The sequence below is a fragment of the Channa argus genome, chromosome 9 (genome assembly GCF_033026475.1).
Source record: "Channa argus isolate prfri chromosome 9, Channa argus male v1.0, whole genome shotgun sequence".
NCBI lineage: Eukaryota > Metazoa > Chordata > Actinopteri > Anabantiformes > Channidae > Channa > Channa argus.
Window position 1 is genome coordinate 7094126 of NC_090205.1, and position 15185 is coordinate 7109310.

Genomic DNA, 15185 nt, shown 5'->3' on the forward strand with positions numbered 1-15185 from the left:
TTAACCAAGAGCTAGTGAATGTGAACTCAGACTGAATGAGTTCAACCTCGTAGGAACTTGCTGCTTAGGCCTCTGGTTTAATAGTCAATTTAACACCTATTTGACTGTTGGGCTAAAAAGCTATTTGCTGGATACAGACATTTTTCCCAATTTCCGCACAAAATACTTGAGAATTCTTTCATATTGAAATGCATTATTCAAAGCAGTTATTTTCATATTCACAGCCGTTTAAATGAGTATGGGATAACCCAGACGACAGGGGATGACGTGAGTTATCACCTTATCTGCAGCCACACACTCTGATAGTGAGCTCGTTGTTGAACAGTCTGCTTTCATTCTCTCTGCGCTCACATTGTCATTTTCTGTGAAACTCTAAAAACCACTGCTGATCAGCACCGGACTGCAGACAGAGACGGGAACATTTAGCATCTAAAGAGACAGATTTGCGTTCATCATCACATGCAAAAGACAATAAAATATTATAAAATACATGAACAGTCTGAAATGAGTAGGGAGCTGTAAAATCCTACTCAGTTTTCAAAACATATGATTCTGTAAAAGCAGTTTAACGTTTGAATGAAATCATCGTTGGAGTTCAGAGGGAAAGCAGCTCTTTTGCTGCCACAGGAAAAGGCCCACGGTCGACATTGTTTATGGGCTCCAACGAGAACAAAGTTGGAAATAATGGACTGTAGTTTCTAAACTTAGCTTTCACCTAAAGATAAGACTAACGATCCTCAAGGGGGAAATTCCCATTTGCTACAGCAGCACGATAATTAAAAAAAGTAAAACTTGGAAGCACTTTGTGGAGTAAAAAGGGACATTAAAGACCGTTTGCTCACTGTCTCTGATTTTTAGCCCTTTTGGATTTGTTCTAACGAAGGAACTTATTGGCTCTTTATAACTGATGGTCCATTGCACGCACGGAGCTGCCAGGAGCCTGTGACAGGAGAAAAAGATTAATATTCACTTTGGATTATAGACTGCAGCCAGTGTGAAGCTCAGACTGTAACTGTACGTGTTTACACTGCAGGTCGCGTTTCCTACAGGAAAAGCTGCACACGCGTGTGCGGTTTGCATGTACACACACATACAGCTGGGTGCACAGTTTGCATCCTCTTATTTGGAAATGGTACAAAGACTAAAGCCAAGATTTAAATTCTTAATTCACGTTCAGCTGGTGCAAATGTCATCTGAAATTAATCATTTATATTAATAATAATTATATTTATATTTCCCCCCCTTTTTTTACACTCTTTGACCATTTTGTTACTTCTGACAGAAAATAAACATATGTAATATTTGTAAAGCATTATTATGATTTTGTGAAATGTATAAAATGGCACATGGGTGGATCCAAACCTAAAATAATAACAGAGTGTGGATAAATAATTTGCAAACATGAACTCAAATTGTCTTTTGTTTGTTTCTGGGTGAGGAATGTTTCTTCCACATTATGTTGATGAAAAAGTTTTACTCTTTGGGCCGTTTCAGAATAAAGGGCTGTACTTTGTGTATACTGTACCTAAACTCTACCGAGGCCCCTCGGTTCTTGCAAAGCGAGTGCATTACCTGGGATAATGGATGGACTTACCTCCGTGTCTCGGCGTGTATCAACACAACACAGATGTGGTACAGCAGCTTATCTTCAGCCCTGATAGTGTAACCTTCAGTGTGCGGCGTTGAGATACAGCGAGGCTGCGTCTCCTCGGTGACGGCTCATGTGAACGCAGATCCATTCAACATGTTCCCACCTTTCACCATATTCTAAGGCTTGATTTTCCCCCCAGTAACAAACCATTCTTTTATTTACTTTACTATTTAAGTGGGACACTGTTTCCCTATTTCTCTGATTAGGTTGGACTCCTGCAGATTACAAACCACTCTGAACCCAGTCCCCCACCATCCCCACCCCTGCCACTCGCACACCACACCTCCTCATTATGTCCTGACCCTGTTCCGAACGCTCGACACTCCACAGTATTCAGAGAAGCAGGCGCAGGGCGGGTGTTCGATTTTAATCAAGCGAGCACATGCTCGGTTTGAACCCCTGCCACATTGCTGGGCTTGTGATATGACAGGCCAAGACACATTCACACACGGCGATGCCAACACAGAGCAGGCTGAACTCTCCACTCGTGTGTTCTGTGAAACTGGTTCCTAAGAAAAAATATTGCCTCCAGATGCAGCTTAAACAGCGTGTGTGTTTGATTATTTTTCTGCTTTTATATGGAACCAATATTTATTGATTTACATGCAGAACTATACATGTCTGGTTCAACCTGCGGTGCAAACATGAGCCGTGTCAAACCATCTTCCTACACAAGATACGTACACGTTCCTGTCGGGGAACTTTTCTAGCCTCTTATGATGATGAATAAATGTTGAAGGAATGTTGTAGTTTGTCCTATTTCTCATGTGCTTAGTGGATAAACACGTGAGACCGCGGCGTCACGTGTGCGCTCACACACACACACACACACAGAAAGATGTTATGACGCTCAAACTTGACCTTTACTTAAAGTGTAAAGGTCAAATTTTACTTTTGTTTATAGATAAATAATTGTTGGTTGTCAGGACACATCCTTACTGTTCAGAAGGAGTAGAAGTACACAAATTCAAAAAAGAGAAGCCCCTCCCCCCCAAGTACCACTTCAAGTTCTTCACTCTAAATTTAAGAAAAGTGCAGGTACTTTTCTAAGGAAACAGGACTTTTAAACAGCTCTGATCCACATTAAATCAACAAACCCTCAAAGTATCAAAGTTAAGGCAAAGAAAATGTTTTAATAAATTGCATTGTTTTTAAGAATCATTCAAAAGTAACAAAGTAAATTCTGTAAAAATAACAAAGCTGACAAAAGATGTCAAATGTAATGCAATAAAAGTACAGTGTTTTCTGTTAAACTGTGAGGATTTGAAATGAAAAGTAGCCTAAAATGTAAATACTCCAGTAAAATAAACATATTACAAAATTGTACTTAAGCACTTGAGTAAATGTACTTACTCACCTTTGCTTTTCTTGTAGTACTGGCTGAAGGAGAAGTGGAAGCTGACGACATGTTTCATGGTGGTGCGATGGGATTTGAAATGTAAGGGCAGTGGTTTTAATTTTAAAAGGCCATAAATCGTTATTTCAAATATTATTATTATTAAGATATTCAAAATCCTATCATCTGCATGAGTGTGATCCTGAGTCAGTACAGATTCTGTTCAGTCGCTGAGCGTCTGTGGCTTCTGCCACCACGATGAGGAGATTTCATTTTTGTTAGAGCTCCTGGCTGTGATGCTTGGTGAGGGTGGTGACCCGCTGTTAGAGGGGGGCTGCGGGATCAAACTGTTCTTCAGTGGTCTGTGGTGTAGAGAGAAACTGACGTGACCCTTGGGATTAAACATGTCGACACCAGTGAGCTGTTTTGCCCTTATATACTGACACTTATATACACAATATACTGAGTAGCATCACCCAGTACTTTGGTTTTCAGTTTGCTGTTCCAAACGTCGCCTGCTGGAATTCGACACGTTAGCTTCGTCACTGTGAACATGTCAACATGCCGACGCTGAGCTCTGAGCTCGGCTGGAGATGCTCCGGTTTTCAGCGTCACCTCAGCAAACTGTGCATCAGATTTTCCTCTGCTTTCTGTGCCGTTTGCCTCTGTGGACATTCACATTGTTTCTGACCGTGTGTGTGTGTGTGTGCTCTCCTTTTCATTGGAGTGTGGGACAAACCACCACGTTGGACGTCTGACAGTCAATAAAATGCACAACCCAAGAAAATGACTCATTCTCCACACTGTTGAAATGTTGGTCTGAAGCAGGGAAACATGTTCGCAGGAGAGCAGACTGGAAACTATGCCCTCGGTCTCTGGGAGGTCTCATTAGTGCGTCCGCACACTTTTTATGAGCTTGACCGTGAGCTTGACCGAACTTATGCTCCACATCCAGGTCACATTGCCACATAGCTTCCAGATGAACTCCAGCATTCCCATGTTGCTTTGTGTACTGCTTCTAATTATTCCCGTGGACAGTTTTTAATTATTTTCAATCATCTGCAGGTCAGATCTTGTATGATTGCTCAAACGCAGTACGCTCTAAATCTGAGCCCTGGAGCGGATGCTGACACCTCATGCCTGTGAGCACATGTCGGTTATGAAAACTCTTATTACATCCACATATGGCTGCTGACCGTGTGGTCAAAAGTCTGTTAATTTAGCTTTCAGGGCAGAGCTGAAGTCTGCGTTTGATTTGACGGAGCTACTTTGTCAATAATCTTTTCATTTTGTTTGGATGTGTGCAAATGTGGGAACCTCGTGTCCTGCTGGGAGCCTGCAGATGAAGCAGATGCGCCTTTGTGATTCACGGCCTTTCTCTTTCTATCACGCACCCTACAGGTGCACGTGGTGGTTGACGGGGAGCACAAAATGTCCGAGTTACTGAGAAGACTCGGGGTTGTTTCCCTATGACGAATGCTTGGAGAATCTTCAGATTGTTTGACCAGGTGAGAACAAAATCTTCTTTTCCTTCGGGCTGTTAATGTTCAGGGGTCATCACAGCGAATCATTAGCCTCCATCTGGCCGCACCTCCAGCCAATCAGAGAAGGGGCTCATGAATAATGCTGCTTTTACAACCACGTTTCCTTAATTTAACCTCTAAAATACTTTCACAAACCTCTTCCTCCTTCCTGTTCTGTTGTTTTTGCTTCCTTCCATTTCTCAGTCCCTCCAAGAAGTTGTGGACTTTTTAAATTTTTTTTTATAAAGGTGTGCCAATATGCTTTTTTGTAAAAAAAAAAAAAATTGTGATGCTGGCTACGATGTTATATTTTAAATTTGCTTAAAGTTATGAAGTCACACATGCTACCTGCATGTGGCTTTTATCCTCTTTACTTACAGGGTTCAATCCCAATCACTGGCTGGTCACTAGTTTGCTGCGTGCTGCAGTTTTCCTTTGCTTTCTTGAGAGTTGAAGCAGTGAATGGATAAAATTTCATAGAGCTGTGTGTTTTGAACACTGAAAATGTTACATGATTACGGCAAATGATGAAAAACATTAAACCTGTGCAGCTTTGGAAGGTTTTACCTGGTTCCTCAAAGATTAAACGCTGACATTTCCTTGTCTATAGTTTAACTGAGTGTTCTATTAAACGAGTGTAGTCGGAATGGTTAACATTGCATAAACATGTTGACCACTTTATTAGGTACACCTTGCTAGTATTCAGTCGGACCCACTTCGACTTTCAGAATTGCTTTGATATTTAGTGGGACAGATCCAACAAGGTGCTGAAAACATTCCTTAGAGATTAGAAGTTGCTGCTGGTTTGTCACCTCACAGCCACATGTTCGAACACACCCCAGATGTGCTCTGCTGGACTGAAATCTGGTGACTGTTGAGGATTTGAGTACAGTGAACTCATTGCCACGAAACCAGTTTGAACTGGTTTCCCTTGTCGGACCAGGCAATGTTTTCCCAATCTTCAGTCGTCCATTTATGGTGAGCCCCTCGGTAATTGTAGCCCCGGTTTCTTGTTCTTGTAGTGGGACCTGGCGTGGTCTTCCGCAGCGTTAGCCCACCTGATTTAAGGAGGATGCGGACACAGATTCCTTTTCATACCTTTGTGGCAGCGAGCGGTTGTTTGAGTTACTGTTGTCTGACCTCTGGCATCAACAAGGCCAGAGAACCCAGAGAACTGCTGCTCACTGGATATTTTCTCTTTTTCAGACCATAATGTCTAAACACTAGAGATGGTTGTGGTTGAAAATCCCAGTAGTTCAGCAGTTTCTCAAATACTCAGACCAGTTCACCAGGCACAAGCAGAGTCACTAAAATCCCCTTTCTTCCCCAGTCTGATGCTGGGGTTCGACTTCAGTAGGTCATCTTGACAGTGTCTACGTGCCTAAATGCAGCGAGTTGCTGCCATGTGATTGGCTGATGAGATATTTGCATTAGCCAGCCGTGAAACAGTTGAACCTATTAAGGTGTAAATGGACGATGGTTATGCAAAAAAAAGCAACAAAGCTTTCGTAACAGCTGCAGTCAACATCGTGTTTGTGCAGTGCTGTAGATAAAGTCGGCTTTACTCACATATCCAGGATCATTGTCAGGAGTCTTTTTTTTTTTTAAACGACTGCCTCGAAATGTAGAATTTGAACTTTGCTCAGAGACTAGAAATGATTTCCTGTGTTTTCTGCTCCGTCGGCCTCCCTCTTTTGACCGGTTAATCCCTGCCTGTCACAGAGGGAGATCCATAAAAGATGGATTTGCTCCTCCACTCGCCACAGCTCTTCCTTTACAGAGCAGACACGAGCATCCTTCCATCCTCGTTCCCTGCTCAGCACTTTAATCCAGCTGGAACAAATAGAGAGATTAAAACCGGAAGATGAGACGCCATGACAGAGGGTCACAGCGGTCAGCGCGACATGAGCAGGTGAGGACAGGGGAGGTGCTGAGGATGGCACAGGGCAGACAGACCTGCAGGTCGGAGGGTTTTTCTTCCGCACAGTTCTTCCCTTCCTGGAACATGATGCTGTATTTGACGATGGGGAAGGTGAGACCGATTTGGGGCGGGGGAGTGAAACACCTGCTGTTTATCCTCTTTACTCAGCCACTTATGTCTCTCCATCTTTCCTGTTTTTAAAGAGAAAACACACCCGAGGACTCTGGGTTTGACGTCTGGCCAATCTTTGCAGGTAAATCCCTCACAGCAGTTTCATCACCAAACATAAAATAATTACATCTACTGTATTTCTGCACGGTCAAAGATATTTAACTGAACAAGCCTGACAGAATGGTAATAATACAAACAGCTAAATTAATTTAGGGCTTTTGTTTGAGTGGTGTAAGCTACCTGTGGCTCGGCTAAAGCCTAAAAAAAAACCAAACAAAAATAAACAGTTTCATTCAAAAGGAGTTAAGTCAACAACAAAAGTTAACAACAAAAATCTAAGATTTACATATGTTTTAGGAATGAATCATATTGGTGCCACAGACAGGAACGAAAGGTCACAGTAATGACACAGGCCGATGTGTTGGAATAAAAAAGTAATGTAAAATGTAACTATCACACTGCTTCAGCTGTTTTATTAGCGTAGACTAAAACAAAAAACACAACAAATGATGATGTATTATGATTAATGAACCAGCTGTCAGTATATGAAGTGGTTTAAATCAGTTTCACCTTCACCAGCTGCTGTTTTTGTTTGTTTTTTGTCTCCTATATATTTTTCCTATTTCAATGTTTGCAGTTTTACAGCACAAATGTGAAACATGCTTGTAATATTTTTCCCTTTTTTAAAAAGGAAAAAAACGTTAAAATAATTGTTTGTAAACAGTCACAATCTGAATAAAAAACATGTCACATTTTCTGAGAAACTTACTTTGAGTAAACATCTGGACTTACAGTAGTTTTAGTTGAGTATTTGAGGTTTTGTGCTTGGTACTTTATTACTTCAACTTAAGTAAAGAATTGGTGTACATTACAGTACATTTATTGTTATTTCAAAATTTGCTCCACTTTGACAACATGAAATTAAATTAATATTATTTTTGCTGATATGAATTCTTGATTTTGCGTAATGATGCAGTACAGTGCTAAGGTAACAAATGTGAAGACTTTCCTCCACATGTTGATCCTGATTCCTGAAAATATAACGTGTCCATGACTTCCAAGTAAACTCCAAAGGAATTTGTCTACAGAGCCTTTAGCTAGATCGCTATCACGTATCAGATGAAAGTGACAGACTTAATTTTCCTTTTGTGGATGACCTGAAAACAGCACAGTTCCTGAAAGCTATGTTCCAAGAATGCAGTCAGATGACATCTTTTGTAAACACAAAAGCATGTTACTTCTCGTTGCTGTTAGCATCATCTCACTGAGGAATTCGTGTTTTGAAAATATCACTTAAGTCCAATTGCTGCAGGTAAAGTTGAACTTGATGTGTGTATAATGCAAAGATTAAATGAGGACTGTAACCTGTAAAATAAAGCTTTTCTAAATGTCAGTAAAAAAAAACCCAACAAACCAGAGAAATGATCCTCTCTGCAGCTTGGACCTATTTAATTAAAAAATAATGTAAAAACAAGGCTTCAACTGTAGGAAAGATACATACAACATGAGCTTTATTGTCTTCGCTTCATTCTTGATCCCCAAATTAAAACCAATTCACAACACAACCAGCTCCTTTCTAAAAGGACGATCAGAGCCTTCATTCATCAATAACGAAACTAAACACTTTTACAAAATCGCTTTGACCAGAGTGTAAAGTAAAAAACAAAACACAATTTAAGCAAATTAACAGTGCAGGCAGCGTCAACACACTTTTCCAAAATGTCTTAGAACCTGTGGACAACCAAACCAAACCCCATTCAAAAAAAAAAAAAGTACATCACCAGGAAGTCAATGTTTGGCTCATTTAAATACATTCTGACACAATCACAGTTTTAACAATAACATCAAGACTTGGAATAAATCTGGCATCTGAAGTCACAGGCAGAAAAGGGGCTTCAGATCAGATTAACACTCCAGAAGTAAATTAAAAGACATATTTCATTATTTTCTAAAAGCACGAGGGAAATTTGTCAGTGCAGGCAAAACAATTCACTGCAATCGGACTCTGAATCATCGCAGCATGCTGGATGTCTTTTCCTCTTTCGTTTGTTTTAGAAAAATAAGATTTAGAGACATTTAACAGTTCATTCAAGTTGTTCTACTTCTTTTCGATTGCTTGCACTTCTTCAACAGGTTGTTGAAGGTAACTGACATGGCAAATCCCCCCCGTTAGAGGAGCCTACATAAGGTAAACTATGAGACCTGTACTGTACTGGAGGCTAGTGTTGTGCGAGTTATCTGAGTATTCGAACATGGAGAACATCTGACGACGAGCTATGAGAAGTGTTTATTATTATTTCACAATGTGCAGAGTCCTGTGTGCAAACACAGCTGACAGGACTGGGTGAAGACGACTACTGTATGTGCAGGTGAAATCCCTCAAACAGTCCATGTAGATCGTGTTAGTGTTGCGTCTTGTCGTACCAGAGAGATGTGGACAGCTATGACTGCTTAAAGATTTAGACAGGAAGGTTCGTTTCGTACATTTGAATTGCAATTGCATGACACAGTAAACCCGCTCATCTGATAACATGAGTTAATTATGAGACACCAAGTAAAGCGGAGCTAGCACTGCAAATAAAATAGGAAATAAGTGAATGAGAAGCAAAACATTTTGAAAGACGTTGAGGCTTAGAAAGGTCAAGCTCCAATGTTCATTATGCAAGAGTAAGAATGGTAAAAAAAAAAAACAAACAAAAAAAAAACAGCAGTTCTCCTTTTTTTAAGTAAACTCCCTAAAGTGACCACAGTCTGAATTTTAGAGGAAGCAGCGAAGCTGAAAACTAGCCACAGGACAACATGTAGACCTGTAAGACAATTTTAGTAAAGTGGGAACAACCAGTCTAACACTTCAAGCTTCTATGCAACTAAACATGATTATATTTTGGTGTGGAACATGGAGGATTTATGGCCACAGTCAACATTCATCTCAAATGAATGCACTGCATTTACTAAGGGAAAGTGAGCAGCAAGGATGTGGCTGACAAACATATACAGCATAGTTCAGACTCGAGTCTGGTTGGGTTTAGGCTGCAAAAGCACTTTGGTTAACGTTGGTGAAAGATTGAGGTTTGGCTTAAAAGCACATAAAACGTGTTTGTGAAGACAGTGACATGCTTCTTCAGACCATAATCAAACCTACTACTTTCTGTCTGTGTCAACGTATTTGTGCTTTTCCCTTTGTGTTGTCATTCAGCTTCAGAGTTTCCCACAAAAACGTATTTGCAATTGCAAATCCAGGGTCGGTAGGAACAGACTTTTGTTGTACAATGCTTCTGCACACAGAAAGAGACCCTCAGCAGATTTAGTAAAGGCTGCTGCAGCTTGACAAAACGTAGCACAGATGAAAACCTTCTCACTTACAACCTTGTGATAATAACTGCTATTTTCACTGATTTAATCTGAAGTCTCAAGAAAATCAAACTGGAAGTTCCCAGAGCCACCGGTGACATCGAAAAATTCTCCCTTTTGTGAACCACTGAATGTTTCATATATCTATAATGTTAATGAGATGGGGACTGAACTGCATACTGGCTTTTCTGGTGATTCACTGTTTGGGTGCTAATACACTGATGCGTCAGTCAGGAAAGTGTCATTATTGTTGAAATAGTTTTCAGAGGTGTTGATTCAACTGGTCATTTTGGAAAATGTGTCGGTATTGAATTGGTTTTCTATTGTCCTTTCGGTTTATCCCGTGAGAGGATCATTGTCCGCATGTTGATTTGGCAGTTTTTACACCGGATGCCCTTCCTGACGCAACCCTCCCCAATTTCTACCGGTCTTGGACCGGCACTGCACAGCTGGGGAGGGGAATGGGCTGTCAGAGCTTCAGTGTCTTGATTGAATTGTATGGGTTTATAACCCTGTATATTAGTGAGGCTAAACAACATGGACACCTCTGAATATCGCAGTTCTCAGTAGTAACACAATCCACAGCCTGCAAAATGACCATGCAATTAAATTACCAGCTCTTTGAAACAGCTGTACTAAAACTATACTGTACGTAATCACTTTCACAGCAGAGGATATTACATGACTGTTAGACTGCACGAGTTCTTACTAGGTGCTAACTGAGTGCATTTGCCCTGCTGCCTCTCAGACAACTAATATAAAACCCATTCTGAGTGTTACTGTACGAATCTGACATCCTGTGGATTTAAAGCACAAAGGAACAGGAATTTACTTTCCTGCTAAGACTTAGGAAAGAGGACAGATGCGAGTCTCATTTCCGTGGGTTTAAATATAAAGCTGCAGTGAGCCTGGCTCTTTTCAAAGGTTAGAAAATGCACCTATATTGCTTGTGTACACTGGAAGTGTTGGAGAATTAGTTCCCCCTTGCTTACAGTCTTTATCTTAAGCTTACTGTCTCCTTGTTCTATATTCACACCAGTGGAATTAGAATGACTAAACATAACTTTGTGATGAAGTATTATGCTACCAACCTAGCCCCACCTTGTGCCTCATATATTACCCACATTCCAGTTACAGGAGTAATTGTCCAGAGGACACAGGAAGTTTGTACTAACCATTTCTAATTCTTTAGGGTAGTTTAACAGGTAGGTATTTCCCAAATCCGTATAATGGATTCAGGAATAGTCTAGACTTCCCGAAACGTCCGTTTTCCCCAGGTGTCACAATTTCTTCTCCACAACAACAAAGATGGCAACAAGAAATGATGTCTCATTTGCTTGAACACAGGGCTGCCAGCAGTTGGCAATTATGTCTGAAAATAATGGCGATGATTACAGCTGCATAAAATTATAGATAAGTATGCAGAAAAAATTTTAATGACAATCTTCCTCTGTTGAATGTCTAATTTCCTGTCGCCATGTTTGCTTCTATGGAAAAGAGATGAGCTGTGTCGATTCATGTGCCACAATCTTCGAAGATACGACCAATAAAATCCTGGCTTTTTGTTACACTTTTTGCGAAGATTTGAGGTTTGAAAGCATCTTGGTTTTTGTATCACTGTACTGTTTGGGCTCAGCATCCGCCCTTTTCTCTTCTTAGCACGAGCGTGCAAAGAATTTTGATATGTTATACCGTAAAGGATCCACCCAATGGAGCCATTGTTGCCAGAGGGAAAGGAGGCTGCGTTTAAAGTAGCCTATTAAAACGGCACAGCCTTATGGCAACAATGTCATTCAACTGGTCCTAAAATGGAGCCTTTGAAGGAGACAGCCCTGAAATTTGTCATAACCAATGATTTTCCACGAATGAACCAGATTATTTTTGAATCTGGAGAGCTAGAAGAGTCTGAAAATTCGGAGAATGCCTTTAGATTTTGGATGTGTAGTCGCAACACTAAGGATTTGGATAACATCAAAATGTAAAGCTTTCTAGTTTGGCACTGTGACTCAAAAGGAATAAATGAGACACACAACCTGGGGCTACTACAGTACCTAGTTAGCAAACAGGATGTCAGACGTAGCACATGATGTCACACAATGTCTCTGTTCATCAAAGGAAGAAAACCAAACAACAGGCTTTTTTTTTTTTTTTTACCTTGTGTGGGATTTCCGAGTATGACTGCAGGAAAACACTGGTTTATTGCGAAGCACCAGGTGGGCATTTCCAACTTTCAAATGAGAGACGCAGCATTAGTCTTTACTTCCTCCAGACTTTCTGTAGTCCAGCATAGCTCTGGTACAGAATGAAATGGTGTGGAAATCCAGACAGATGTCATCCTCCAGCATTTGAGAACAATATTGTGAGAGATGGATGAGGACATCGGATATGACCACATGGTGGAAAAGGCTTTGACCAACTGTTGGGCTTCACGTAATGCTTCATATTTTGGGATGTAAGGCATAATCCAGGAACCATACCAGATCCACAAATAGTCAGTGGTGAGTGACAATGACCACTCACTAGGTCACATGCTGCTAAACGTAGGCTGTGACGGTTAATTTTGTCCTTTTATTTGGCGGGGACAGAACAAAAGGAGAGTTTCCTAAACTAGGGTTCGGAGCCTTAAAAAGGAGGTTAGGAGTCTAGTCCACATGGTGTCCATATATGGACGCCATTTGACGAAGCATTGTCACATTGTCCCCCTGGCAGAAGGGTGTGATTGGTGTCCTGTCACAGACCAGAGGACTGGGAGCGATGGTAGGGTCCATTCACCTGAGATGGAGAAACAAAGCGAAGGACAGACGTGAAGGCACAGATCACAACAGCTACAATTACATCATAATGCAGTAAACTAAAGTTCAATAGCGGCCAAGGCAGGCAAAGTTTTACAGTTTGTAATTATATTTTCTCAAATCAGTGTAATTTAAATAATAACTTGGCCGAGGCCAATCATTACACAGCTGGGTAAGAAAAACAGTGGAATAACTTGTATAGTACATCATGATGTTACAATTTCACAGCACTATTGGCATCATTACAACAGTTCAGTTATACTCACGCATTCGCTGTTTTGGGTTTGTCTTTTTAACACAATGCTGTTTTGTTTTTTTAACTTCACCAAGAAGAGCGTGTTTTTGAGAATGACCAAGTTAAAACAACTTAGTATTTCTTGCAAAAATAAATTAGCAAGACTGTGAGACAGATGCTGGGTTTCAATGTGAAACACAGATTAAATGAAGAGTTTGACTTACAGAAATACAAAATTGAAAAATTACCAAGTGAACACAACTGGCATTAATTAAAAGAATGAAAACAGTATTTGTGTGAAGGAGAAACTCAGAGCAGCATGACACCATGACATTTTGTTTTCCAGAATTAGTGCTGCTCAACTCATGTACCAACACGACAGGGTGGACGAAGTTTTGAGTTTGCATTAAAGGCAGACGGCATCCACAACAAGGGTGTGTTATTTCAACTTTATGGGCCTTTCAGAGCTATGTTTGTGCTCCTCAGCCTACTCTCATTGATATATATGGGGTTTACAAAAACATGTAGACACCTGCAAAATAAAATGTTACTATTCAACAGTGCCACACACTGCAGCACAGTTTAACAAAACTAAATGTTGGAGACTTTGGGGGGAATAGAATCTGCGTTTGATGTCTGTATTAGTGCTTTACTTAAACTGGTACATCACTGAGTGTATAAGCCTCTGTAGTTGTGTTCATTTCTGAATTTATAGTAACAACATCAACAGCAAGTCCCTTTAGGAAAGGGTGCAGTCACCCTCTGGACCAGCTAGTGACAAAAACAGCACAGCAGTGACATAATTCGGCCCCTGCAGGTTGATAATTCATTTGTGGTTGTCAACTTTGAGGGAGGTGACTCACTCAGTGTCGTCAATCAGCTGGACTCAAATTACAAGGTCTGGATATGAATGCATAATTCTGGCAGGTGTGCAACTGTGTATCAACACAGAATTTCAGATTGCTTATTGCAGTGGTGTAATGAAACAATTTCCTTAACTTCTGGCAAACTCAAGCCATAAATAGCCTGCAACTCATCATAACAATGGACAAAAGTAATGCAGGGTCCCTTATGGTCAGTTGTGAATGAAATACAAAGGATTACAGGTGCCAAAGAAACGGTTCTAATCAGCATATTTAATTTCATCTGGACCTGTCTGCATAATAATTCATAATGTTTGATTTCTTCTCCTATGCTTTTGTAAAGCAACACACCGGCTAACAGCGATAAGAAAGAAAGACAGACACGGTTATGTATTTTGCTTGTACTCTCTTCAGTATTTATTTATTTAAAACCCTTCCATTAAACCTATACTTGCTTTCCTGGAAAGTTGTTTTCGCCGGGCACAGAGGTAACTCAAGCTCGCCTGTGATTCTCTCACACTACTTATCAACGTCACTGATGACGTACTAGATCATATTGAGACACCACTGTTCGGGGGGGGGGGGCTTGTGTAAGCTGGGTGTTCAAAGCCTCAGCATACAGCTGAGCCTTTTGTGCCTTTAGAAGCTTTGACCTTTTTTTTTTTGGTCTCCTGAAAACACGTGGGAGACAGTTTAGAGCTGCTAAATGTTCATCGGCTTGTGTTTAAGTCTGTGTGTTAGCCGTTTAATGCTCGACAGGTAGCACACAGTGGCATGAATACGACACTGTGGGAGCAGCAAGAGTGAACCAGAACACTAAGGTTTCAGGCCAGAAAGCTAAACAATGAGCTGGAACTCACTATCCAGCTCTATAATACATTGTTCTTAAAAACTACTAATTACAGCCACTTTAAAATGGTCACATTACACACTGCACGCCCAATGTAGTGTCAGGCTTCATTTTCACCGAACAAGAGGAATCATTATTTCCTTTGCACCAGCAGAACGGACTATTTCTGGGTATTAGAAATTCACTGGTGTTGCTGTGACTCTTGTTGCTCAGTTCATTTGCTGGCTGCAGTGCTGTATAGGGGGAAATGGACCATACTATTCTTTACAGCCCACTGTTTTCACATACTGATAGTTTGTTTTCCTGCAAAAGACTGAAAATTCCTGACAACTGGACGAAGCCTGAGAAAACACGAATGAAACGAGAAATAAATGTAACATCTCAAGTTTGCAGAGACAGAGATTAAGCAATATACAACTACAACACTTACAATGCCACCTGCGAGTTGTGAATAACTTTTTAATTTCTGTATTTATTATCCTTACGTGACAT

At 40.6% G+C, this 15185-nt stretch overlaps 1 protein-coding gene across 2 annotated transcripts in view; it reads right to left on the reverse strand.

The window, feature by feature from the left end:
* Positions 1-8085: 8085 nt before the first annotated feature.
* gdap2 (ganglioside induced differentiation associated protein 2) overlaps positions 8086-15185 on the reverse strand; it is a 32797-nt gene continuing 25697 nt past the window's right edge. For both annotated transcript variants that reach the window (XM_067515372.1, XM_067515371.1), the window contains exon 14: positions 8086-12725. In XM_067515372.1, the coding sequence (XP_067371473.1) occupies positions 12684-12725 (42 nt within the window). In that variant the 3' untranslated portion in view covers positions 8086-12683. The remainder of the gene's footprint in view (positions 12726-15185) is intronic.